The sequence below is a fragment of the Corvus hawaiiensis genome, chromosome 17, assembly GCF_020740725.1.
Source record: "Corvus hawaiiensis isolate bCorHaw1 chromosome 17, bCorHaw1.pri.cur, whole genome shotgun sequence".
In the NCBI taxonomy this organism is placed as follows: domain Eukaryota; kingdom Metazoa; phylum Chordata; class Aves; order Passeriformes; family Corvidae; genus Corvus; species Corvus hawaiiensis.
The window spans coordinates 11,694,280-11,722,128 of NC_063229.1; the positions used below are offsets into that span (position 1 = coordinate 11,694,280).

The 27,849-nt window shown below is 40.6% G+C and overlaps 1 protein-coding gene across 1 annotated transcript in view; it reads right to left on the reverse strand.

Annotated features, from left to right (window-relative positions):
* The window catches only part of OSBPL2 (oxysterol binding protein like 2), a 34,832-nt gene extending 7,398 nt beyond the window's left edge, over positions 1 to 27,434 (reverse strand). The window contains exons 1-11 of the mRNA XM_048321816.1: positions 27,337 to 27,434; positions 26,498 to 26,594; positions 15,239 to 15,403; positions 8,153 to 8,300; positions 7,821 to 7,896; positions 6,470 to 6,604; positions 5,321 to 5,418; positions 4,461 to 4,643; positions 1,813 to 1,920; positions 825 to 914; positions 71 to 191 (exon numbers count right to left, since the gene is read on the reverse strand). Of these exons, the coding sequence (XP_048177773.1) occupies positions 71 to 191; positions 825 to 914; positions 1,813 to 1,920; positions 4,461 to 4,643; positions 5,321 to 5,418; positions 6,470 to 6,604; positions 7,821 to 7,896; positions 8,153 to 8,300; positions 15,239 to 15,275 (996 nt within the window). The 5' untranslated portion in view covers positions 15,276 to 15,403; positions 26,498 to 26,594; positions 27,337 to 27,434. The remainder of the gene's footprint in view (positions 1 to 70; positions 192 to 824; positions 915 to 1,812; positions 1,921 to 4,460; positions 4,644 to 5,320; positions 5,419 to 6,469; positions 6,605 to 7,820; positions 7,897 to 8,152; positions 8,301 to 15,238; positions 15,404 to 26,497; positions 26,595 to 27,336) is intronic.
* Between the last annotated feature and the right edge of the window lie 415 nt (positions 27,435 to 27,849).

Consider the following 27,849-nt stretch of genomic DNA (forward strand, 5'->3'; position numbering starts at 1 on the left):
TAAATAAGAGGTTTTGATTTCATTTCTGACATTTCAGTATCTTTTCTCCCTAAAGAATCCTTCACCTTACCGACTTCTTCTTCTGCTCACCACCTCTCTTCTCACTCTTTTTGTAGGTCTCATATGTGGTGGGATCAGTGCACCACAAACATTCTGTCCACTTGCCATAGATCACACACAGCTTCTTCCTGCTGCAGAGAAAGCAAAGGACACTGAGCTCTTCCTTCTTACTGAGCCTTCTAAGCCTAGCCCTGCAGATTCTGATCTATATTAAATACCCAGCTTCCTACTTCACCACATTTTATGTTTCTATTTGCAGATTTCACAGAATGGGTGACTCTTAGAAAACACAGATGTTTGATAAGGCAAAGAAAAGGTTTCAGCTCATTCCAGCCCTCCAGAACAGATCCTCATGACAGTCACATGCTTTTGCCACTGCTAAATGAATGTGGGTACATCAAAGCCAATTATAATACAGAGACTCAGAGTCACAAAACAGGTTTGGGTTAATTAAAAACTTCTAACAACCACATTCTCATTATTTAAAACTGAAGACTGGAATTATGACTGTACAATAGTAAATCAGTTGCAACTACTCTGCATTTTCCCTTTATTTCCAAAAGCTGGACTGGAGAGTTTTTCTAATAATGCTTGAAAATGATCATCTTGGAGTCAGGGGGTTTAATACTGACACAGAGAACAAAAATGGGTTACAAATTACATTGGTAGCAACTTTACAGTCACATCAGCTGTGGTCACTATGCAAGCAAAAGAAATGCCCCAGTGCTTAAAAACAAAGAGATCAAGAGGCTTTTATCACTTACTGCTTGTCCTGGATATATCCCTCTACTCTGTGAAGCTCTTTCCCAAACAGTCCACACGGTTTAAAATTAAGGACACATTTATCTCCAGTACTGTGGAGGAAATAAGTACATGCTTAGAGAAGCAAGCCCACAAATACATTAAAAAATTTACTTTTCAAACTTACTTAGCTTTTTTAATATAGTTACAGTTAGCTGGTGGTTAGTTATATACATAATTATTTTTATTTAACTATGGTTTATTGTCTGACCCGGGCATTAAAAATAGCACACAAATTTCAAAATTCCACAGAACTAACAAATTTTGTGCAAGTACAGGAGACAGGATTGCAGATTTCATGCTATGAGAAGTATTAAACAGCAGCTCATTGGATTGAAGCTCTCATTTATTGAGAGAGCAACACATGCAGGAGTAATAGTTCTCACAAAATTCCCTCCCTCATCATTTAGAAGGTAATTTATTTTATGTAAGTAAAAAGCTTTTATACAGGCAGTTGGCAGAGCAGTTGATGCTCTCTAAATTCACATTTCCCAACTCTACAGTCATTTTTCTGTGCTGTGCCCTTAATTTAAGACATTCTCCATTATCTAAACTAAAAAAGTGACAAATCACAATCAACACCGAGGAGGTCCAATCTGCCTCTGACAATTATTTCATTTAATGGTTCTGGAGTTAAATTTAATTTCTGTTCTCTGTTAATGGGGCTGAATTTGGATGGGTAACTCACAGATGTAAAACCTTTGCACTCCATAGGCCATCTGGCTTTGTGCCTTTTCATTAATAACGTTATGATAGTAAGCCCAGGCCTAGGGATAATTTGCATTTGTCAGGAGAAGTAAAAAACAACCCCACAAAAAGACAAAAAAAATCCCCACGAGACTTTGGAGCTACAAAACAAAGCTTCCTGTGTGTCTGACAAAAATCAAATCTGCTCTGTAACACAATGACCACAACAATCCCTACAGCCCCTGGGTTCATGATCAGCATTACCTGTGATTTACAATTTCTACCACTCCGTACTGCTCTAACCACAGTTTACCAATAATTACATTATGTACACAACAGGTTGGATTTGTCCATGTGTAAGCTTCATTGTGCCTGTCAAGGAAATAAGAGAAGGAAATCATTTTCTTGAGCTTGAGATGGAATGCAAGCCTGTTTTCAATTCTGTTCATGGCAGGGCAAAATATGTAACACTCCTCTGAACAGCCAGCACTCAGCTTCATAACAGAAGAGAAACAGACTGTTCTTTACAAGCCAACAATGTGTTGTATCCAAACACTGGTGCAAGTTCATACAGTGATATTACCCTTATTTTTCTCCCTTCTCACATAAGTTTTACAGCTGCTGTGCCTTGGATTACAAATTTCAGCCCTACATAAAGGGCAGTTCAGGAATTCATCTTTTAAATTTGCACTTGTAAAGTTGTAAGTGATAAAACATAATATCTGCAGGAGAACCAGACTAACAAACTAATGCCCAATAGTATCTTCTATTCAATTGCTGCAGCAGTAAATTGCGTAAGTGGTTTCCACAAACACGTCACAAGTTTCCTCATCAGTATTTGAGGCCTGTTCCAGTGCCACTAAAGGTAATTTTGGGGTGTGAGTGGTTTTTGCTTTGTTTAAGTCAGTTATTTAACACTAGTGGGACACAACAGCACTACTGCAAGCTCCACAACCATGACATTTTAAAATTCAGTTTACTATTCAATTCCATCCTTTCCCCAAAGACTTACTGAGAAAAAGGAAAAATCCTAGAATTGATTTTCCATTTGATTTCATTTTTGGTTTATTGTTTTGTGAAAATCTTTAAAGGTGAGTTAATACAGTCTAAATCCCTAAAAGACATTATCATATAAATGATCAAAAAGTTAAACAACAGGATCCTATTGTCAATAGCAGAGTCAAAGCCACCTATTCACACTCATCTTTCCACGCTGGTAGGAGAAATACTGAAGTTACCTGGTTGGCAATCAATCCATCTTAGGAAAGCTTGTAAACTCTATTTTAATACAAAACACAGAAAAAGCAGTGTCCTCTGTAAAAAGTGCCTTGTACTTCTACATCCAGTGAGCATGGAGAGAACACTCCTAGCTAATGTTTCCAACCCATCTGTCATTTTCCAGTACAGAGAAATAACAGATCATTGAAGTCTCACTATTTCCCACAGCTCCTTTTCTTCAAGGAGTCTTTAGAACAATGACAACTCTTCAACTGGGGGTAAAAAAAACCAGAATCCCTCAAATTCTTTCCCCCAGCCTTTAAACACAGTTTTATTCCTGAACTATTTTGACAGCAGAAGCTTTATAGCATAAACCAAAACACAACACAAGGCACTTATGGTCAGTGCTGATGAACTGAAGCACTTATTGTGTTGGAGAAGTGAGGGAAAAGTGTCTTCTAATGCTCTGAAAAATAGTCATGGTTAGCATAAAGGCACAATTTAATACTGACTCCCAGCTTTGCCTCCCAAACAGCTCCTTGTTCACTCAGGCCTTGAGCTGTTCTCAGACTACTCAAAGCAACAGAATGGTCTGAATCACAACACTGAGAGGCTCAAAATTTCATTTTAACTTCTGCTGCTAACTTGAAGCAATTATTTAAAATAAATGCTTTAATTGTTTATATTCCAGTTTAAATCTCAGCCTTGATTAGGCTCAGCAAGAATTTTAACAGTATCCTACATAAAGGCTCTGAAGGAACAAACATTATTTTGGTAACACCTGCATTCTGCACTAACACTCACAGTTCCTTCTACATTCAGAAGAAATTTCCTTTACTTCCATCACCATTTATCTTCAAGACCAGTTCACACTTTTATGAACTTTGGAATATTAGATGCCAACAGCTAAAAAATTAAACTACTTCCAAAAGAAAGTACAGGAAAAGTCAATGCTTGCTATGGCAGGCAAGTTGATTTTTCATTAAAACCAAATGCCTAGAACTTTCTTAAGTCAACATTTCAAAACCACCTCAGAGTTAGGCCTCAGAAAGGCTTTTATAAAAGCACCAATTGCAGAATACTTTATTTGCAATTGTTCTAGTGCATCCTCGTGTCCCACTTGGGGAAGTTCCAGAGTCTTTGTACCATCAGGGCACAAAACAACTCATGGCACGTCACATAATTTATGAGAGACAAGAATGGGAGCAATCTGGAGAGACATTCTTGATTTCAGTAGGAAGCTGATCCTTCTCTGCAAGTGGCAATCCTGACAAGTTTCTGCTTGTCTGCCTTACCACAGAACAGTTACTGTGAGATGCAGCTCTTTCCACACAAACACTCACACAAACCACCAAAACCAACAGCAATATTGAAAACTGAGATGAGCGTGAACAGCCCAGTAAGAGAATTTTATCTCTATATTTAAATTTTACATGTCTTCACAGAACTAGCTTTCAGTAGCAATCAATTTGTAAGAAATGCTAATTTTCAAGCTGGAAAAACTGGGTCAAACTGCTACAGCTATAGAAGCATAACACAAATTAAAAAAACAGCTCTGAAATTAAGCAGTGAAAATTAACTTGTAAATCAATTCTTACAACCTCTTCAGCAAGGGGTTTTTAGGTAATCATCCCTGAAAAGCCAACAGGGTTATCACCAATAAGTAAAAAAAGTTATTTATTTCTCATACTCACTTCAGAAGCTCCAAAGTAATTGTTCCCCGAGGCTCTGCTTCTATACTCTTTCCCCAGAATTTTAGTTTGGGATAGATTGATCCATGAAATATGAAGTCCTTATTGAGGCCTTCAGAATAAAATGCACTAATAGGTGGGTGGTGGCTGACTTGTTCAGATATAAACCTAAATCCTAAATCCTCCCTGGCAACAACAAAAGAAGAGTATTAAATAGTAAGTATATTTTTAATATTGCAAGAGAAAAGAGTTGATACTTTAAAAAAATGTGAAGTATTTTTAGATTAAACTGAAGGTGAAATTTTTCCTTTTCTAGTTCCATGACACATTTACAATTAATGAAATGAAAGGATTTCTACTCTGAACGCTTTCTTTTTATACCTCAAACCAGGTTTCTACCCAGAAAAGCATCTGAAGAAGTTTCACTGAAATAACTCATGAAAATACAGAGACCCCGTGGGCAGCATGAAAAGGTCTGACTGAAAATTCTTTACTCCACTGCAGACATATCACCCATTTATTTGAGGAAGCCGAAAGTCCTTCAGACTAATTTCTCTATCTGACATGATCAACAAAACAATATTTAAATTAATTAATAGTGTCTGTTCAGGAAGTGTCTTTGGTGGAAGAACATGAGCCAATTTTCCTCTAAATAATTCTCTGAATACTCTGCCTAAACTTAGAAATAAAATTATCAGCTTTTATAACAACTTCCCAGAAATTTTGAGGTAGTTTGAAGAAAAGAATTTTAGCTATACTCTGAAATATATTTTACTGGTATTTTACTACAACCAAACCAGTGTGAGAGTCTGCTAACTCAAGAACACAAACAACCCCAGCTCCCAATTTAAAGTAATTACTACCTGGTTAATTCATAGGTTTCTCCTAACAGCGGGTTAAATGGTTTGCCAGTTCTCTCCCACTGAGAAGCTACAGCAGAGACTGCAAAAGCAGCTACAGCCTGTAAGCAAATTAAGAACACATTGTTATGAGAATAGTGCATTAAAACTCTAAGTTGAATATATTATATTTGTTGCACATACAGTATTTTATTAGTATTCTACAAAGGAATTGCTTTATATTGTTTAAGGCCAAAACATTTGTAAGCCATGGGATAAATGATATAGAAGTGGGGAAATATAAGCACTTATTAAGAATCTCATTTCCAACAGGAATTATTTTCTGTGGTAAATTCTGCCAGGTTACATTCTGCCCCACCTACCTCTAGGAGATCAGCCTGGTTTTTTAAATCTACTTTTCCCCACTTTGACTGCCCCCCACCCTCAGCTTGTTGGGAACAGAGCCTTGCTTTCCTAGTGCCAGGAAAGAACTATTTCAGCACAGATGTGACTTCTTGAACCATGCCAGCAGGTTCAGGTGACACTGAGGAGCTCCTGCAGGCTGGGAAATGGAGGTATGGACCCCACAAACACAGGATCCAAGATAAACACTCCAGTTTCACTTAAATAAATCAGAGCTGTGAGCAATACCAGCATAACCTGATGCACACAGGTGTCACCATATTCACTTCCTTGGTGTGAGACCAGCCAGGTACTATATCCTAATCCCAGTAACACCCAGTTTTGGAGAAAAAAAGAGAAGCAAAAGTTGGCTCTGTCACAACAATTTTTCATCCATAACTTCAAAATCATGAGGCCACTCAACAAAGCAATTTAGAGTGACATGAAGCCAAGATTTCATCCTCACAACTATAAAACCACAAAAAGGGTCACAGTTAAATGAGTTGAGATCCTTGGGCATGGTCAGTTGTGGCACTCTCCTGCTCTAGACTTTTGTTTCAAACTCTGTGCACAGCATGGAGTGTGAAAGTGTCACAAATATTCGATACAGCCACTACGAAAGAAGAAACTCATCTAGGCAGACAAATTGGGCATTCTTACGGTAGCCCCTGAGAAAGAAATACACTGAAGTGAGAAATTATCTTAAAATCAAAGACCACGAGAAAAAAAAAACAACTTCTGAACTACCCAGAAGGTGGTAGGGGTTCTTACCTGCATTCTTTCCAGGGGATCTGCATGACTACAAGCCTTATTAATGAGGTATATATGCTCCATATATTCTGTTATCCTTTGAAGGAAACTCAAGGGCTCGTTGAAGACAATGGGCATCGTAATCTTGGACAGCTCCTACATAACCAAAGGGCAGGTTCACTTCTTAGACACAACACTAAGTTAACAACTGGCAACAACAAGAATTTTCAAAATAAGTTGTGGGTGAGTTTATTTATAGTATTCCTCAAAGGATATTTGGCAAGCCTGGAGCAGACCTCCAGATGCTACAGCTGGAAGCATTGCAGAACCCTACTTGCAATCTCAAATAACAACTTAAAATATTGATCCAGCTAACCTAATAAATTCCCAGAGAATGTTACCTTCTCTGCTGTGGTCTGTGTAAAGCAGAAGAGGTTAAAATTTCCATAGGTAGCAGCAATAATGTGCTAACCCAGCTCTGTGCTGATACTCAAGTGCCACACACTCCTTGGAAACCCTCACAGGCTTATTTGTATAAAATCTATCCATTGTACTGCAGCAACCACAAATTATTTTTTGAAAGGAACATTTACATAAAGAATAGTACTTGAATTGCTCTACCAGATTTTAGTGACTTTATTTAAGCAACCTGTTATTTGTGTCAGACCATTTCTGGTTTCACATGTGGATACAAGACAGACACGAAGTTCACGCAGAGATTTCCAATTCCCCCGGTCTTTTACTACACCCAAGCAAATTTGGCTGTTTAATTACAAAGTTGCACTTGTGACTGAGCATTAAAGCATTAATGTAAGTGCTTAAAACTTAAGAGAAAGCAGAAGGCCACCAGATGAAGCTAATGCAACATTTTCCTCACCTTGGCACAGGCAGTAAGGGAAGAAAAATGTTAACCTTAACCGACTTAAACTGATTTGGTCCAAGCAAAAGGTTCTAGTAGATGGGTCACTAATCCCACCAAAAGGAGTTTTGAGAGTACAGCTGTATGTCCTAGATGACATGAATTTATAAAATAAAGCCCTAAATCACATTTTGCTAAGAAAAGAATAAAAAAAGCAGGTAAGAGAGCATTGTGTCAATCAAACATATTTGACTATATTTTAATGGCTTTAGCCTAGTTCTTAAAGGACAGCTTCAGAAACACCAATCCACATGCTCTAACAGCTAAAGAAGATATGGAAATAGTACTGTTAATAAATAAATGCTGAGATTTAGAGTTGCAGTTTAAAATTGTTTCCTAGTGAAAACAAAGAAAAATGCACCAGGTGTTATTCTGTGTCTTGATGTTTAACAATGAAACTAACCAGCTGACATTAGGAGCCCTAACACAGATGCTTCATTCAAGCTAACTTACCAGTCCAATGCATTTTTTTAATATGCTCCACACACTAAAATCACTTCTAGAAAACATTGGGGCAGGTAATGATGTCCTGTAATGGAAAAAAAAAAAAAAAAATCCAGCTGTCATTATCAGCCCATTAAACAACAAGCCATTTTCTTTTGCAGGTATGGAGGCAACTTACAAGGGAAGCAAAGCATCACCCCAGACTTGGCACAGGAAGCAGACACGTGAAATGACTTTTCAGTTCCAGAGAATTACCCTCTCCCACGAGAACAGCACCACCCCAAAAGCTATGAGCCAGCACGTGCTCACCTCTCATTTCCTATGCAGCTCTATGTGTTTACCTGTGTCTCTTAATCCCATTCTCTTGTATCTCTGTCTCTCCATTATGCTTTCCAGTCCTACTGCTTTGGTGTGGATCTAGATCAAGCATTTCTGGAACTTTATGATTTGCTTCTGAAAAGTCTCCTGAAGAATTGTCAGAATCAAAGCCTGTATAAAAACCAAAAGGCAACAGTTTTCTTTGGAATCTTACCATGCCACAGAGTGCCACTCACATTTTGCAAGTGTCACACCTGAAGGACACTTAGACCAGGTTAGTTTATTTCAAAGAGTATCAGAGTGAAAACCTTTTATTAAGAGACCTAATTTCCAGGAGTATTATGAGCCAATTATTGTATATGAATCAAGAATTATCATTTTTCACACTGCTGAATATAAAACTAATTTAGAATCTTAAAAGCTCTCAAGTAACTCCTAATCAGATTAGCTGCATTGTCTCTTTTTCAGAGCTGCAGCGTAATTAAAATAATTTGGTTCAGTTCTGTAGTTTTCCTCAAAGACCTTAAATAAATTAAACTTAGGCTGCTAACAGGCAAGGAGAAAAAGAAAAAAGAGAAAAGAGAAAATGGCCATTTCACAATGCAGGGGCAAACACACCCAGGCAACTGCAACCACAGAAATACAGGATTTCGAACTTCTTTTTGCCACCCATATGTGCAAACCATATAACACTTCCCTAATGGCTGCAGCAGGAACATGTGGAGACCAGGATGAATCATTCCCTCAGCTCTACAAGTGACCCACAGCATTACCTACAGGAGGGGGCTGCATTTCCTATGTCCCAAATCCACCCACTTGGTCAAGAGCTACTGGAAACACCACTGTAACCATACCCCAGCTTGCAGCAATATGCTTGGAACAGCTTTAATCCCAAAAATGTTAAACCACCAGGAATCTGTAGAACACAAACTTTTGTATTAAGCAGCCCTAAGTAAAAGTTGGACTAAACTAACAATCTAAGATTCCAGTCTAATGATTTTATTTTTTAGTAACATAAATTACAGAAATAGTAATAAAAAATAATGACAATTTTTGCTTTGGCTTTGAATAAGAAGATTTTAAAAGCATTCTATGCACCCCTACACACACCCTTGGGTCTCAATCAACAGCAAGAGGCCTCCCCTCAGTGCTGCTACCCAGACTGACTGCAGAAACAAAACATTTGTCAACCACAACAGCATCACCACAGAGAACCCTAAAACGATCAATTAATACAATCTTTCACTACTGCCACAGTACTACAACAGAAAACACTGCTGATCGTTCACTGTAATAAAGGAACATCTTTGCTGAAATTAATTCTAAGATCATTAAGTCCTTCCTGAGTGCCAAAAGGGTCAATTCTTCCTCAAGAAAGACTTGAGTTTCCAGCTTCCAATTTAAGAGTCAGAATCAAAAAGCAACATGAAAATGTGGGTATTTGCTGGCGTACAAATTTTGCCATAGTTTGAAGGAATACATAACAATTCTTGCATTCCTTTCATTCAGCTGTCACAACCTGGGCAGCCCCTTGTCTTTGTGCTGAGTTGCCATCACACTCAGTTACAGCCTGGCCCAGAGTCCAGCTGTGGGTACAGAAAGATTCTGAAATATTACAAAGCCTGTAAACACTCTAATAGAGTAAAGAAATCAGTTGTGACAAAGATTATTTCCATTTCAATTTTAAATAGACTAAAATGCTGTGATCCTCTGCCATTAACTTTTTAAAAAAGCAGTACTTCAACTTTGTTTTAACTTCTTCAATGGCTGCTTTTGCTGTATTAGAGCAATTCATGCAAGGCACACATTCCAGAAACAAAAAGCTGCACTTTTTTCAGGGATCAAGACCATGGCAATAACATTCAGAACTGCACCAGGAAGTCCCACTGATAGGATCTTACTTGGTAAACAGCAGGTGTAATGGGTGATGTCATGTCTTGCCCTGTCTCCTACATTTTGATGTCACAAGAATGTAATTACACAGCAATAACCACACCTTGGCAGTCTTAGTACTCAATTGGAAAGCATGACAGTCACATATAGATTCAGGTCATTAAAATGAAGACTACCCTGAAACACCTGTCTTAAAAAAACCTTCAGTCAACTCACAACCAAATATTTATGATTTTAAAATAGCATTTTTAACCATATATTAGCTTTGTTTGAACCAGTTACAGTAAGAGCAGCAAAAAAACTTATTAGTATAACTATAAAGTTGGGAAAAAGAAGAATGAGCTTTCTGGTACATGTGCCCTTACCCAAAAAACTGATCAAGTTCACACAATGTAAGGAACAGCAGCACTTCAATGAGATAAACACACCTAAATGTAAAAGTAATGCTTCACAACAGGAATAGTCCACTGGATTACAGAGGAATAGTTCTGAAAAATGTTACTGTAATTTCAGTCTTTACATTGTACCTGAAACCCTGCAAATCCTATCAATGGTCATTGTGTTATCCACATTAGTTTTTCTGTTTCCTATGATTCAGAATTGTTTTGCCCTGTTCCTGTAAAGCACAACAGGAATTTAGATTCAAGTATATATATTATTTATGGACAACAATATGTCATTGGTAAGTAAATAAATGCCAATTAAAATGAATGTCTCGCAGACAAACAATAAAAATTAAATCCTTTCTCCAGAAAAGGAATTACTTCAGAAGGGTAAAGTTTGCTTTTATTAGATTGCACTTCCACTTAATTACTTAAAAAAAACCGAAACAACAAAACCACTGTGGTACACAGCCAGATAATCATAGACTTTCAACTACACTTTCAACCAGAGCATCACATGACTTATCCACTACAAGCTCATTGAGAAAGTTTTGGAAGATGCTTCTCAGTGAAATTCTAGGTATTATAGTTCTATGAAGAACTATCCAGACACTGTTCTTCAGAGAGGAGGCAGATCTGGAAGAAAAACAGCTTATAGAAATGACATGTTGTAGTTTTTCTAAGTTCCAAAAAGAGCCTTACACCAGCTGCCAATAAAGCTCTGAACTTGAGAAACTGAGTAGGTAAGAGTTACTTACAGGACAGTTTTCATACTGAAAAGCCACTGGGAGTAAGGATAAAGATGCAGATTTAAAAGGAGGATAGGGGACTACAGACAGAAATACAAAGTCAACAATTAGCTTAATCAGAAGTTCCATTTACGTGTGTTAAGAGTGAAACAGAAGCTTTTAGAAAGTCTTAAATTTTCAAAGCAGAATACTTAAGTTAGGTGCCAACATAAATCTATTTCAAGAGCTTAAAGAAAAGTGACTTGCCAGTAACTTTAGTTCTCTTAGCCTTCCTCTTCCACATCCTGCAACTGAAACAAGTCCACTCAGACTGTGCTGCACATCAGCCAAGGCAGCAGAGGCCCTGGTTCTGTGAGTCACAGACAGAGACACGAGACCTCCCCTGCGGACAGTCAGCAACTCCCCTAAGTACCAATTACACCTTGTCAGCCAAGGCAGAAAGGCAATCAAAATACCTTGGTACTGAGAGCCTTCAGATCTAAAAAAAGCATAAGGAATAGGGATAAACAGCTGGAAGTGTAGGCAGCGAGTGAAGCAAGAGGTATTACTTTTCTTTGCCAGAAATTAACCATTCTCCACTTTCCAAAATAAGGCCACAGTCACAAGCTGTAGCTGATTGGAGGCAGGCTGGCCTTTCACAACATCTGCAATACTTACACAGCCATCGATTCAGTCTGATCCAGATACAATGAAAATATATCAGTTTGGCAGATAACCTCACTTCCTGCTCCCCACGAGAAAGCAACAGAGAACAACAAATACACCTGGCTGGATGAACCAGCTGAGCCTCATGGGCACAGAACAGATTTCCATGGAACTGCAGGCTAATATTTAAAAAAGCAAAATTAAACTATCCATGTTCTCAAAAATAAATTACTCTGGTAAACAGCCAGGCATTTTCCTGCTTTGTGGCAACCCTTTCACAAAACACTTCGGCAAAAAGATACCTGACAATATTAATGAAGGATACAGCTCTAAAAGAGGCACAGAGTCTTTAAAACATCTGTGATGACATTAACACACCCAAGGTGACATAGATCAAAACTATATGCTCCTTGTCTCTCAGAAAATTTCAAAGAATCTGAAATTCATCAAAGGATTGACCACGTTTATCATGATCCTGCCTCACAGAAGGCTTCCACTGGAATTTGAGAAAAAGTAGATTCTTGACAGCTGTGATGTCTGGAATTAAGTGAGATCACAGGTAACATTCCCAAGGGATTCCCAATGGGAGTACTCATTTATGAGGTAAGGCTGTCAAGTGTCAGCAATGTTAATAACTTCTGACTGCAAAGAAACTTCTCCCCATGGAAACTCTCTTTGTCATCAACTTGATTCATCCCCTCGATTCATCGACACCCCAGTCCATGCTGCACCTCCACAAGTGCCATCATCATCCAGTCAGGGACAAACCATCTGCCAGGATTCCCAACCATACAGCACACAATTCCCTCCCATGAGCATCTCTTGGATGAGACGGGGACAGTGTCAGAAGCAGGAAACTTCTCAGCCAAGGAGTTAAATCCACTACACCAAACCTCAGGGGTGTCCTTCGGAGAGATTCATATTCTAGAAGTGGATATCATCAATTAGTAACTATAGAAAAGCTGTGACTTCCTCAAGGAGCGAGCCCATACTATCTTAAAGGAGGCAGAAAACTACCTGGGCTGCTGCTGAGAGTGCTGCAGAGTAACTCCCACAGAGTCCAAGTGCTCTAAGCCTGGTTTACTCCCTACAGGACACAAACCACAGTACCCAATTCCTAAAATCAGTGAACTCTGGGAACACATCGCAGCTCCTTCTAGGGCAACCAGGGCCCAGGACACAGCAGGAGCAAGAGAAAAGTATGGTGCACACACTGTTTTCATCTCAATGCTAAAACACAGCTGGAAAATGTGCTCATTCCTGGCAGCCACATCCCAATCCTAGACTTTGAGCAGAAGACGCACATCTAAAGGCAGCTTCTGCCCTTCTGCTGATCTGACCTAAAAACAAGGAGAGCATCCTTGGAAAGAGCAGACTGAGGAGTCTGCCAAGGGCATTTCATTTTTTTAAATCAAAATTTGGAAGCCCAAATCCTGAAGTTGTCACTGGGAAACCTGGAAGCTCAGAAGAGACCTTAACTGTGGACTTGATCTCCTGGGAGTACTGTGCCTATACCTACCATGTCCAGACCATTAAAAAACTAAGAGACAGGCAGGCACTACCAGGACCCATTAACACCTAAAAAATTCACTAAAGCACCATGTGAAAGATCCACAGTGTTAACAGGAGCAAAGAGTTACTACAGACAGCAGCAGCCAGGAACATGAATGCAGAGAGGCCCATTTACAGTTGTTCTCTGCATCACATTTCTGACCTAGACAAGACACAGCTACAAAGAGCTAGGTCTGACTTCACTAGGTCTGTGCAAGTAACTCATCAAACTGTCAGCATCTCCTAAAATCCAGCAGGAGAAAGGGATTGAGCACCTGTCCTTAAAGACAGTCCTGAGGGAGAACAAATCTGAAGCAAAGTATTCCAAACTTAGCACTCCCCTTAAACCAAGTATCAGGCTCCAAGGGAACACATATAACATATATATATTTAAACTTATCTCCTGCCAGCACATTCCCCCCTGAGGAAGAATAAAAATGAAGATGGAACAAGGAGTGCTCACAGAACTGATACACAACACCCCAGTTCTGAGCAGTCAGCCACGACTGCAGGTACAAGAACAGCTCATGCACAATAGCTCAGTCACCACCACCTGGAGCATTGCAGGGGGAATCAACCTTTTGAGGTAGAGGGGAAAAAGAAGAGGAAAGAGGACAAAACCAGAGTATCTAAATGCAGATGAGTCAAACACCGAGGGCTGTACAGTTCTGCAGCAAGGGACAAAGGAATGCATCACCATCAAAGCTGTACAACACAGACCTCATGCTTAGAGGCACATTTCTTTTCACACCTTTTTTAGTGGAAAAAAAATCTAGTTCATTTATGGCAGTGACCCTGAGCTCTTGCAACTGAAAGATTACAAATGACATACAAAAACAACCCATTGTGTTTTCAAGACTTCAGTGGTACAAAGGTTTGATTTTACAGATGGATTTGGAGTACTAGTCCCCATCACACCTAGCTGGCATGAATGCAAACTAAATTTCCTTCTGTCCTCTGTGACACAGTTGTGACAAGTCCTGTACAGTCTGCTGTCAGTCACACTGCTTCACCCAGCCCCCTCTGTTTACTCCTCACATGAATTTGCAACCAGCCATGTCTAAGTCTACCTTACCCTACCATGCTACTTCCATTCCTTCAGCTTTCACACTTACCATTATTCTCTTTTTGTTCCTGTGATTTTACATTAACAGCTGTACACTGAGTATTTCTCATTTCACCTCTGCTACACAATTGCTCAAGAGACGTTTCAGTGGAAGACTTTAAAATTCTTTGAGATCTTTGAGAGGATTTCCTTTTTGTTTATTAAAATACTTCAAGCATTTTATTTCACCACTAAAACCATCTAAAGTTCTTATTCATCCTTATTAGTTCAAAGCAAAGTACTATTTGATACACTGCTCAAGTGTGAAGTGCTTCATGTTTGCTTTCTTTAGAAAAAAACAGGATTGCAAAGACTTTTTGCTCCCTATCTTGAAAACATACTTTTACAGTAATTTTTTTCTGACCAGAAAAACATTTTCTACTTCAATTCTTTAGGATAAGGGTTTTATTAAAATAAAAAAAAAGAATAAAATAACAATAAAAACAACCCACAGAAAATATTTCACCTTTCAAAGGGTCTTAAAAGCATTACTTCTCAAGCTGCTATTAAATTGCTTTTCACAGAAAATGAAAGCAAGACCTAGCCATTAAAGGACTGTTACAGTGATGAAATAATAACCAGCATTAAGCTTTAACAAAAAAAACCCTCATTTCCAAGCCTGAACATGAGTTATAATTTTCCCTGTCTACTTTCAGAAGACAGCACTACAAGTTTTATCAGCACAAGTTTACTTTTGATTTACTATTAACAGCTGTATATTACAACACACACAATGCAATTTATAGGGGTTTTCTTCCCCTTGGCACTGTGCCCATCACTCACCCGTAACGGCATCATAAAACTCTTCTTCACTGTTCATCCTTCAGTGTGAAACCTCTGTGCAGCCAGTGCAGCTTCCTCTAATGCATTGTTGAACTTGATTTAGAGATTAAGTATCTGTATGCTGTCAGGGTCTTCTCTTGCAAATACCCAGCTGCTTTAGAGGATCTATTTGACAAGACAGGGAAACAAAATTAGCATCTTCCACAGTTCTCCTGTGTACAAACACTCACACTTGACAAACACTAATTTTTTTGTTTCTTCCCATGGCAAAAGATGGATTTTTGCATTCATAAGTAAACAGCTATCTTTGATATCACAGTAATTTTGAAGACAGCTACTGCCTGCCACAAGAACAGCTGAGAGAAGTGCCACACTTCTGTTTGTATAAATACTTCATATACATTACTGTAAAACATATCTTATTTACAGCAAGGTAAATTTCGGGCAAGTACAGCTAGACGGAGCAGAGAACTGACAGAAGAAAAAGCCAGCTGGCAACCCAAAAATTCTCCTTAGCAAGAGGATAAGCCTTCCTGCATCCTTAAGCAAGAAAGCTGGGAACAAGAAAGAACCTTTGTATCTCAAAATCTGACCACTGCATGAAAATGTTGGGCCTGACTGTACATCATGCAACCAATATGTAGTGACCCTGAGAGAAGTTTCGTCAGGCTACTGCTATGCACTCCTGAAGAGACAACTGGAGATTTTTCCTTCTAGAAGGAATGTAAAGAACCAACAAACTTTTCCTCAGTAGAACCACGCACTCTGCAAATAACTTACAGATTTATGTAGCAATCCAGCTCTACTTTATGGATACACTAAATTAGATTTTTTCCAGATGGTTGGCAATGGTGTAACGCAAACATTTTTACCTCACCCAATTCTAGTTTAAGGAGAAGAATGAGAAAATTCCGTTTCCACTCTTACAAATGTTCACCAGCTTCCAACAACGAGCCAAGTACACCACAATAAATGACAGCATGGCAATGCTATCAATATCTCCTCCAAAACAACCCCAATCTGTCAGTCTCAATTTTTTTCTGATCCTGAAGATTCCACTGCTTTTGTGACAGTAGTTTCTCCAGAGTAATTATAACTTGCACAATTCCATTCTAATTAAGAGAAACAAAGCCAGAAGCACACTCTGCTCCTAGGAGAAGAGTTTACCATGTTTGAAGCCAATTCCTTCTTCTTCTCTGCAAGAAACCAGACTGTGTGTCAAGTCTTTTTCCCTTCACTGCCCAGAACAAAAGCTGTTTGAATGTCTCACATACATACAGTTCTTCTAACTGTCCATTCAGAAGAAGGAGCTAAACCAGCCCATTACAGAACTCATCTAAGTTAATGAATTTAGTGTTTGCCTTGAATTATTTTACATCTTTCAAGGCCAGGTATTTCAGTTTGTCACTTCTCCCTTAGGAACCTCCCATTTCCTTGCTACTGTAAGATTTTATATCAATCTGTGCACCAGCAATATTGTATTTACAAGTCTTCACCCTCCAAGTATCTTTGAAGATGCAAGACATTTATGGTTTCAATTGTCTGCAAGCACTGAATCCTTCTAGCAAAACAGCAGCCAGTATTTCCAGAAGGAACTTATAGATGTACAAGATACAGCTCTCTCATGATCAGCATTACAACTACATTATTTTCTCCATGTTTTCTTCCATCTTTCCTTTTCGTGTTTAGTCTTGTACAGAAGGCACTTAGAAAAAAATTATGACTTAAAAAACTGTCAAATATCATTAAAGAAACTTAGAATAAATAAGGTCATACAGATGAGTGCCATTTTTCCCTCTCCCCTCTCCTGCACAATAATAATTGCATTACAAAAGGCCTTGTGAAGTGGAACTACATCCCACAGTGCAAAGTTTCACTGCAGAGACAACGAAGCTTTCCCATAAAAACACTCACCAAGTACAAATGAAGTGACCAGAATCAAAGACAAATGAAAAGCAGAGTTATGTTGTGCTCTCCTGATGTCTACCTCATGCCACACCTGAAGCTCACTTCTATTTGAAAATGAAAGTTCAATCATACGTATCTAAGTTATATACAAAATATTCATTAAAGTCACTTTAAATAACAGTCACAAATTGTCCTAAGGTGCTAGGAACATTTTAAAAAGGGTAAAAGAATATGTTTTGCTGAGTTACACTAGGAATAACTTCACGCTTATATCACTCCTTTTACATTCAGTTCTTTTATATAGCAGAGATTAACATGAATTTGCATGTAGCTGAACACACAGTGGTAACAGCATTCAGATTTTATGAGCCAAGAAGTTGGGATTAAATCCTGTTCACTTACTGAGAGCAAAAGTTACTTGGCTGAAATGCCAAAAGACAGAAACATCCTGGTTGCTTCATATTCAGCATCTGTAATCTGTATTTCCTCCCCCATGTCCCTGATGTTCCCAGAAGAATTCACTTGCACACCAGCAACTGTGGTTAGCAACATTTATCAAAATTGCCACAGAAGGAAGGGTGCAACACTCCTGCATCAGACAGGCCTTCAGGAGCTCAGGACCAGCTGCTGTCCTGGAAAATCTTTCATAAAGCAAAAACATCCTATCATGGTCTCACCTTTCAGTCCCACAGTGTAGAAGAAACACAAAGCCTATCTGGACATTTTCTTGCCTACACAGTAATCATTAGGAATGTAACAAACAGGTTTCCACACAGACTTCACTTGTTGAGAGAACACTGTTTCAGCAGCTGAGGTTTGCTGGTTTAAAGCCTAAAATTACCTTAGTGGGCTTCACTTTCCAGGCAGGGCCAAGGGGCTGAGCCTGGGTGCCCAAGGCACAGACACCCTGAAATGTGCTTTCCCTGGGGATCTCAGCCCAGCTGCACTCACCAAACCATCTCATCAATAAGAGGGAAAAGTAGAGGCACCTTAAGAGAACTGGAAATGCCTCATTTAATGATGACAACACACCCCTGACCACAACCAGTACAGATTTTGTGGTTTACAGAAACAAGCAACAAAGCTTATCTACTTCCTCATATTTTAAGGCTACGGATTGGTACGAACTAATTTGATTTATTATGGGATTTGTGTGCATGAGTACAAATGGCTACATTTATTTTTATTTTTGTATTTTTGCTGTTAAAAAGTGTCATTGGTACTGCACAACAACTCAAAAGCAGGTTACCTAAAGGGAGCTTACAGGAAAGGTGGAGAGGGACTTTCTACAAGAGCATGTAGTGACAAGACAAGGAGGAATGGCTTCACACTGACAGAGAGCAAGTTTAGATTAAATATTGGAAAAAAATACTCCCTGTGAGGGTGGGGAGGGCCTGGCACAGGGTGCCCAGAGAAGCTGTGGCTGCCCCATCCCTGGAAGTGTCCAAGGCCAGGTTGGATGGGGCTGGGAGCAACCTGGGATAGTGGAAGGTGTCCCTGCCCATGGCAAGGGGGTGGAATGAGATGAGCTTTAAGGCCCCTTCCAACTCAAACCATCCTATAATTCTGTGATAATCATTAAAACGCCTTTAAATTCTCATCGTTTACCAGAAATGGTCACGCATTCCTGACTGATGACCACGGACAGCCCCTTTCTTAAAGGATGTGAGGACTTTGCAAAGGCAAAGGACAAAACAAAGCATGCAGCTGAAGTAAAAACTGCAGAAACACACCCACAGCACACCTTGAAATAGGTTCTACAGAGGGAAGGGAATTACTCAGATTGACATCCTGCCTTCCACAACTATGTCTGTCACAGGAGAGGGAACAAACAGAAAGGGCTGTTCCTAAACACGGGACAGGTCCCAAGAGGAGCACGGGAGCAAACTCCCTTTCTCCCAGTGACCCCCACAGCCCTGATGCAGAGAGTGTAATAAAACAATTCGCACCACCCACAGCCCCAGCCAAGCTCCCATGACCAAGGAAGTGGTAGGAGATCTGTCAATCAGCTGGTTGTGAATAATGTCACACAAAGTGGTCTGTCTGTCAGCACAGAGCTGAACCTGTCCCTCGGCAGTGATTCGGACCAGGTGATCTGGCTGCCAGTAACATGCTCTGCTTTCCAAAGCTCTGTGCAGGTCAGAGTGCCCCCTACAAGGTCACAGTCCCCAGCAGTAGAAGGTACACAAACTCTCTTCCAGAACTACATCTGCTCCAGACTTTGCACAGTTCCTATTTAAAACCATTTCCTCCCACTTGAACTTATTTTTAAAACCAGGACAACAAAAGCGCAAGACTCTGCAAATCACTTTATAAACTGCCTAATTTGCTCCACGCATTCTGTGACGTGCATATGAGCATCTCTCTGAGAGAAAATGCACATTCCACCTTCATGGCTTCTCTCCAAATCCAGCGTGTGGGAATCCACAGCCTTTATCTTGGTAAATTAATAATCCCTCAATTTGTCACCTCGTAGGCTTGTTCCTTCTCAAATTTCATTTTTCAGGAGAAAAATAATAAAAACAACCAGCTTGTTCCTCTGTCACCATGATCCTGGATCCAAGGAACTTATACACCAATTAAAGAACCCCAAAAACTTGTAGCCCTGTAAGAGTTTAAACCTGCAACTACCCTGACTAAATTAATTCGACTAGTTACTCCATACTAACTCGTTCTTCCAGGTTAATCCTCAACAAAGACACAGCTGGATAACCGAAAGTTACTCCTCCTTAAAGAAACATTTACATTTCTATAGAAAGACCAGCATGAGTGGCTCACTGGGCTGGAATGTGGCTCAGCAAGCTCAGGTTTGAAGCTGGCTGGGGACAGCTGCAGTGCCTTTTTCCTCCAGACCTCAAGCTGAAATTTCTCATCATGCAGCAATTCTGGAAAGCTTTGCTGACATCACCCTCCGAAATTAAAAAACTTTTTTTTTTTTTTTTTTGCTTTGAAAGCACATGTTCTAGCTCTACACAACATATAAGACACTTGGTCCTATTCATTACACAGATATTGAATCTACTTGTGAAATCCAGGAGCATTTAAGTAAAACCAAGTACAGAATCAATAAGCAGTCACGAAAATAACCACAGACATTCACCAGCATGAGCAGGTAGGGTGTTAGGAGTTCAATACACTGGAATTAGAGTGCCACCAAAGAATTCATGAACTAGCACATTCATCAGCTTTTTCACATGCCTAACAAGGTTTTGTTGGATGTGCACTTCCACAGCAAATTAAGTTTTTTAACGTGAAAAGAGAAAAATTGCAAGCAATTAAGAAAAAGGGGGAAAAAAGAGTCACTTGGGACCTTCCTCATGAAAACCATTTTCATTGCTTTGATATGACAAGGACAAGGAGGGATGTGAACTTTTGAACTGACAGAGAGCAGGTTTATATTATATACTAGACAAGAATTCTTCCCTATGAGGGTGGGGAGGCCCTGGCACAGGCTGCCCAGAGAAGCTGTGGCTGCCCCATCCCTGGAAGTGTCCAAGGCCAGGTTGGATGGGGCTTGGAGCAACCTGGGATAGTGGAAGGTGTCCCTGCCCATGGCAGGGGGTTGGAACGAGATGAGCTTTAAGGTCCCTTCCAACCCAAACCATTCTGTGATATCCTAGGCTCAGGATGCACCTTCTGTCCAGAAAGAGATGCCCAAAGAGCCAGCAGAAGATCAAACATCCACACCCTTCACACTAACACCAAAAATATTAAATGGGAAATAAAAAGGAGAACAAAAATCCCAACAGTCTACAACATGACTGGTGGAATAAGAGCCAACCCCATCATCTCTTGAGTTGCCAGCTGAAATAAAACATAGCTGTAGTACTTCAAGGGATAGAAATAAATAACTTGAACTAGAAGATAAATATTCATGTGTGTTTGATTCATACACATCTCCTGAAAACATCAAACTGCAGTGTTTCATCTCTGAATGAAAGCTTCAGCAAGGATGAATCTTAATTGACTTATGAAATTAGGTTACCAGCAACATTGGATCTAAAACATCTACAAAAATTAGCCAAGAAGCAATTTAATTGGCAATTTAGATTAACTGTTTTGCACTTAAAATCTTGTCAGCCAGAGAACAGCAGAATCCAGAAGAGGATTTTCTTTACCAAGTGAGATTTGTTTCTTACTCCACAGTTTGAATGTAATACCATCTCCAGATGTCTTGGCAAGATAAAGCTCTCTGCAAACACAGCAAGAGAAGGGCGACTTCCTTCTCAAATCTGTTAAATAAAGTGCAAAGAGGCTGAGTGAAGAGGATCAGTTGAACACCAAGCCCAATGTCAATTTTCCATTTCTTTGGAGATTGCAGCTGTCCTTACCACAGGCTTTTATGTAGTTGCGAGTTATTAAATGGCCTGGGGACAGTTCAGTGCCAGCACTTGAAACAATCATGACAACAAACTGAACATCTGAAAAGTTAGCTTTGAACAAATGAGCTGAACAATTTATGGCAGGCACAACCATGTTCTGTTCTCTTAGAAATACCAATTTTTGGCGATGCTTCACAGGAATTAAGAGACAACTGAAACACTACAAGTCTGGCTTTCAAAGGAGTAAAGGTCACAAAACTTGTTTCTGCATCAGAACAAATGACAATAATTGTCCTACACACTAATCATTGCCCCCAGCACAAAGCTCCAGTGATGCTACCAGAAGTACTACTTATTTAACAAAAAAATTGTAAAGATGAAACTGGACAGAAAATATCCTACCAGAATAGTGCTCAATTACCTACGGAACCCATGGCTATTCCTCACTTTCATTTCAGCCAAAAATTCTGTTCCTACAGCCAAGGATACTGGCTTGTAGAACTTCCTTCAAGTCTAACAAGACAAACAGACCAAGTAAACTTGATTCCAGCAGATCAGTATTTTCTGATGCAAAACACTTCATTGGAATTCATGCAGAATTGTGTAAATGTTCTCCCTTCTTAACACTACCTCAATATCTGAGACATTTTTCCACCTAGAGCATCTGGTACAGCATTTTTCAGACTCTGTACCCTTCCCTTGGAAACTATTTCATGGCACATAATTGTAAAAAATGACAAAATTCTGTTCTACACACCTTTCCACGCATGATGCATAATGCTAGGTTTGATCAGGAGTGATAAATCAGCTCATTTCTAGCCACACTGGTAAAAAAAATAAATCATTCAATACTGTATTGTAAAGCAAGTTACTTCTTAGCTGTTTCCTGGGGATCTGTTTTATCTTACTTGTAAGAGATAAGGTGGGAAGTAATCAATAACTCCAAGCACAGTGGCTTCGGACACAAGTGTCAGTAGATATACAATTAATCATTTATGAACCTTCTCTTTGAAGGCAAAATTAAGGCTGCTTGGGTATTTCTCATTATAATGCAACCACCCCTGCAAATTGATCACTGAAGCTTATGAACATGAAGACAGTTGCAGCATAAAACATCACTGGAGAAAACCCCTAGAACACCAAAAAAAGTTACATGTTTAAGTTTATAGATCCTCCTCCTCAAAAGCAGCTTTGTCTCTGTGGACTCATTCCCCCCAGACAGGTGCAGGTTTACAATTATTCTGTACAAGGTATTTTGCAAAGAATTTTCACAGAGACTTAGAGAATTGTGACAGCAATTATATTGCAAATAAAGCAGGAGGACGACAGTGACTAACCCAGCGCAGAGCCCTACGCTATAAGAAACCATATTTTTATACCTACCACCAACTTCTCACACACTCAGATTCCACAGCACGAGCTCATGCACACAGCTAACAAACTATTTGTGAAGGGGTTTTAAGACAATACCACAAATTTGCAAAAGCTTTAGGAAGTCAGAGTTTATGCTATGATTGAATTTCCTTTAAAGCTGCATTTATAGGAAATACCTAACGGATTCCAGTATAAGGTTGCTACTATGTTTGCTGCTGTCAAGACATTAAAAAAATAAAACAAAATTAACTTTGACTCCTCAAGACAGGACAAATATCTCCATTTGGAGTCCAGTTTTAATAAAGAATCCACCCAGCTATCTGCTCAGTACCATTAACCCACTTGGGTAACAAAATGTGCACAGTACTTTGTTTAAAACAAAACACGAGCATGTAAACAAAGTTATTTACACCTCTGAAGATGGGTGGCAATTTTGTTCCACTATTAAACAACCACTGAACAGTTTCATTGTTCTAGTGCAAAACCTAGAAAAAACCCATGCACGGGGCAGTTCTGCTCTCCTGAAAAAGTTCTCCTTTCAGTCAGCACACGCTGTTGAAGAGCCCCTTATGAACAGGCTGGTGAGAGAATTTCTCTGCAGCCTTAACACACACAAGTTTCATAATAGAGAGCTATTAAAGGGATTCTCATCATCACTTGATTGCCCTGACACGTTGTAGGGAGCAGAGGGAGCTGGTTAGTGAGTTAGCGAGCTGAAGGGAGCGACGTGAACCAGAGACACCTCAGAATTCACACACTACCACCTCCAACCTCCACTGCCTCCAACTATCACTAGAATCAAAACACAGTGAGATCTACCAACAGATTCTTTCGGGAGCCCTGAAAAAATTTTACTCAGAAGTGTAAAAATAACGCAAGTAAAAATATAATGAAGTTATTTATCCAGTCATGAGAACACTTTTTTTGACAAATACCCTAAGCATGCAAATTTTGCAACACCCCAAAGGTTCACAGCATCCCAAGAGCCTTTATCTGACCCAAAACTGACCAGCACAGCAAAAGAACTGGAGTGGAACAGGAACACCACAGACAAGGTTTCCATTTGGTCTAACACCAAGCACAGACATTACGTGTCCAACACAGCAAAAGACAGCTCAAGCTGGGGACTATAAAACCAAGAGGGCCAGGACTAAAAGGTCCAGCTCTGTTTCTGCAGCTGCAGGGACAATTCACCTTTTGTGCACCCTCCTTCCCACCAGATGGATAAACAAGCCCAGGAAGACAACACTGCAGCCTCTGCATTTTCTGAATGGAGAGCTGCTGCAATTTACTACAAACCTGTCTCATTAAATTATGTGCATAATAAAATATACTGAATTAATCTAAATGATCTGTCTAGACCAGCAAATGAATTTCCAATTGTAACTGTTTTTAAGGAAAGAAAAAAAAATCAAGTTTAAGTAAGCTCAGTCTATTCTTGCCACTTATTGATCCTGAAAATTAAGACATTATCTTTGTGCACTGAATCAACAATACATTTTTAAAGAGTATAACTGAAAGCTATGGTAAACCACATTTGACACATTCTAATTGCTTGTTGCTCTCCTGCAACTTGCTACTACAAGCCTTTAAGGATACAAAGTAAATAATTACATCATCATACAGTTGTCTGCACAGCTGCACAGTAATTATTAAGATGCAAGGATTGAAATATGAATTCTTGAATTCCAAGTTCTGTGGTGGTCTATTCCATAAAATAATAAAACCCAATAAAGAACAGCTATAAAGCATAACCTCTGTTTTTTTGCAATAGGAAAAACATCAAAGTCCCGTATCTCCAAAGTGGCAGATACAGGGTGACCAACTTGTTCCTTGCTCTCACTTTCCAATTTATTCAGCTTGGAGAAGATGCCCCTGTGATCAGCTACATATTTTCAAGCTCAGCAACAACATTCAAGTTCTTTAGCACTCCATATTTCACACATCTTCTTTGCATGCCTCATTTTGTGCATTTCTTCCAAAAATTTTAAGAACCAAACATTTTAGTTACTTCTCAAGAGATAAACACCAAGCATTTTAGAAGATCATAGCAGTGTCAAATACAGATACTTCTTATAACCTCCATGACGCAGGTGACAAAACTGATGCTGAGGGAAGGACTAGAAAAATGGCACCTTGTAAACAGAAGGCCTAGAAATCAACAGCATGATGTAACATTGCATTTGTTCAAGGACAAGCTACTTCAAATACCAAAGCCAGTAAATTATCTGCTTAAAAATTCAGTGTACTTGCAGGCTAATCTTGCTTTCAAACAACAGCAAAGAAAAAAATCATCTGACTGGCACTACAAACAGTGATTTTAAAATATAGCCTTATCAAAGCAAAAAAAGCCTGATTGGGACGTTTTCCAGCCAACACTAAGATAACAGAAAGCAAAGCTTTCCACCTTTGTTCTAGGTCAGCATGTGTGAAGTTCACACAGTAGAATTCACAAGAAGAAAGACTGAAAGAAATACCAGTTTCAATCATAAGACCTGCCAGCAGATACGTATCATGGAAAGCAGTAACAGTATTAAAACTGACTTAAAGAAACCATCCAAGAGTGAAAACTATCTTCTGTGATCAGTTACCAAAAGATGTCAGCAAACAAATAACTAATAACCACACTGCTTTTCAGTATCACATCAACTGAAACCTTTATCCCATCTAGTCTTCAACTACCTGTAGGCACAGGGTTTGTTGTCTAATCATCACTTTCTACCTCAAACTTTTGCCTTCTGTTTCTAAGATTATTTTGGCATGGCTGAAGAGCCAGTTCTGGAGGAAAAATGCCATATTTTTTCCTGGACAGCAGACATCTCAATGCTTCCTTTTGAGGACTTCCTGAAAATACAAGTTCATCATGAGCTGCTGTTGGTTCAGGAAACCATTCCTGATCAGAACCATTCCTGATCCTATCCCAGACAGCCCTCAACTTTCTGTCACGTGGTCAAACATCTGTACACCTTGACAACTATTTTAAGAAAAAGCTGTGTTTACTGTAACTGAAAACCCAAGGGGTTACTTAGGGAGAAAAATCACTGCTCGGAATTTCTTGCTTCCATGCTAGTTTAGCCAGTTCTCCTACTCCCATCCCACGGCACAGCGCTTCATGTTTGGAAGTTACCCAAGTCACTGCTTCCAGAAATTGCCCTGAGGCTTTAGAAGTCCCTGAGCACGCTGGTGTAAAGTCTGTTAAGATGATAACACATGTGGCTGCCCCCAGATGGCAACATGAACATGGATTTATAGAACTTCAGAAGGTTAAGTTGGAACGATCAAATTTATTTTCCCTTGCATGCAAAGCCTTAGAGAAGGAAACACGATGGAAGAGTGATGCAAATCAACACTGCGGATCCATGTTCCCTTTTTACTTTTCCTGGAATCCCAAGTGAAGGCTATGTAATTTAGCTGAGAAAATTCACTGGAAATGGAAGAAGTGCTTGCGCTCAACGTGCTTTGGCAAATACTTCTGAGAGGGAACACAAGGTTATGGCACATGTAAAAGCCAGGAGGTGATTTTGAACCTACATTTGACATTCTGGCCTGCAAGTGCTGCACAGTAACAAACTGCTTCCAAAAGGAGTCCTGAACCCAAACATAAAGAGAGCACAAACACGACCAATAACCAAATTAAATAAATGGCAACTTATACCTTTATTACCATGCAGAAGTCCTGGTGGCATGTTATTTAAAGAAACGCCTTTTTTCCTGCTATTTTTCCCATCTTGCTTGTCTCCTTTTCAGGAGCTCTGTAAGAGAAACATCGAGTAGGTAACTGAAAAACAAAATAACAAAAAAGCCAATCCCAAATAAACCCCGTCTGCTCGCTGTGCTTCAGCTGTGACCTAAAAGGCCCCTTGAGGCTCCTGTACTGTGCTGAAACTGAGCCCAGCACATTCCTCTGGGGAGCCGGGTGTCGTAGACTCCTTTGCTAAACTACCCAGCTGCAAAAGCAATCGGAAAAAATATGGTAAAATCAGAAAAAGCCCAACGCTGTGGCTGACGGAGCTGCACTGACCCGCACCCTCTGCACAGCAACGTCCTTCAAACCCGGCTCCCTCCCCAGGCCCAGAGAGCCCCAGGGATGGGGTGGAACCGGGCAGGGCTCAGCCCGGGATGGGATCACAGCACCGGGCACGGCTCAGCACCGCGGAGAATCACCGCACCACGCAGGATTCACTGCGCCGGACACGGGCTCAGCACCTCACCCCACGGCTGCAGCACAGGCCTGCGGCCCGCAGCGCCCCGAGCCACCCGGGCGGCTCAAGGCCCCCTCGGCCGCCGGGGCGGGAGCGCACCGCTGGGGCAGCCGCTCCCCCGTCCGCCCCCGCCGCACTGACAGCGCGGTCCGCGGCCCGCCGGGGACGGGATCTCCGAGCCGAGCCCGAGCGGGGCTGTGGGGGCGCTGGGGCCGGCGAGGGGAGCGGGAGCCCCGTGGGAGCGGAGCAGGGAGCGGAGCGCGGGGGCCCGGGGCCCGGCCCGCGGCGTTACCTGCACCGGCTCCAGCGACGGCCCCGCCGGCACCGCGGACACCGAGGCGGAAGTGCGGCCCTGGCCGCGGCGGATTGACAGGCGGCTCCGCCAATCGCAGAGCGCGGCCTCGCCCCGTCGGTGCCAAATCACGAACTTGCAACGAATCAGCTGCCCCGTTGCCGCGCTCGGAGGCGGGGCGAATGCTAATGAGGCGCCGAGCCAGACCGCCCTGGCCGCGCCACCGCTGGGGAGACCTCTGGCCAATGGCGCGGGGGATATGCAGATGAAGGCGTGGCTATGCAGATGAGGGGAGCCGGCAGCCCCCGGGGCCGCCTCAGCGGGAGCGTTCCCAGCGATTGTTGGGGTCCCTCCGGCACGAACGATCCACCGTGGCTGCTCCTGCCTGCCTGCTTTCGGGGGTATTTGTGCTAGCAGTTGACTTCAGAACCTAAGCTGAGCTCACCGTAACCTCAGTAGGAGAATGCATCCTTCTCAATGACAGGCGGAGAGCACGAGCACTTCGGCTGTTTC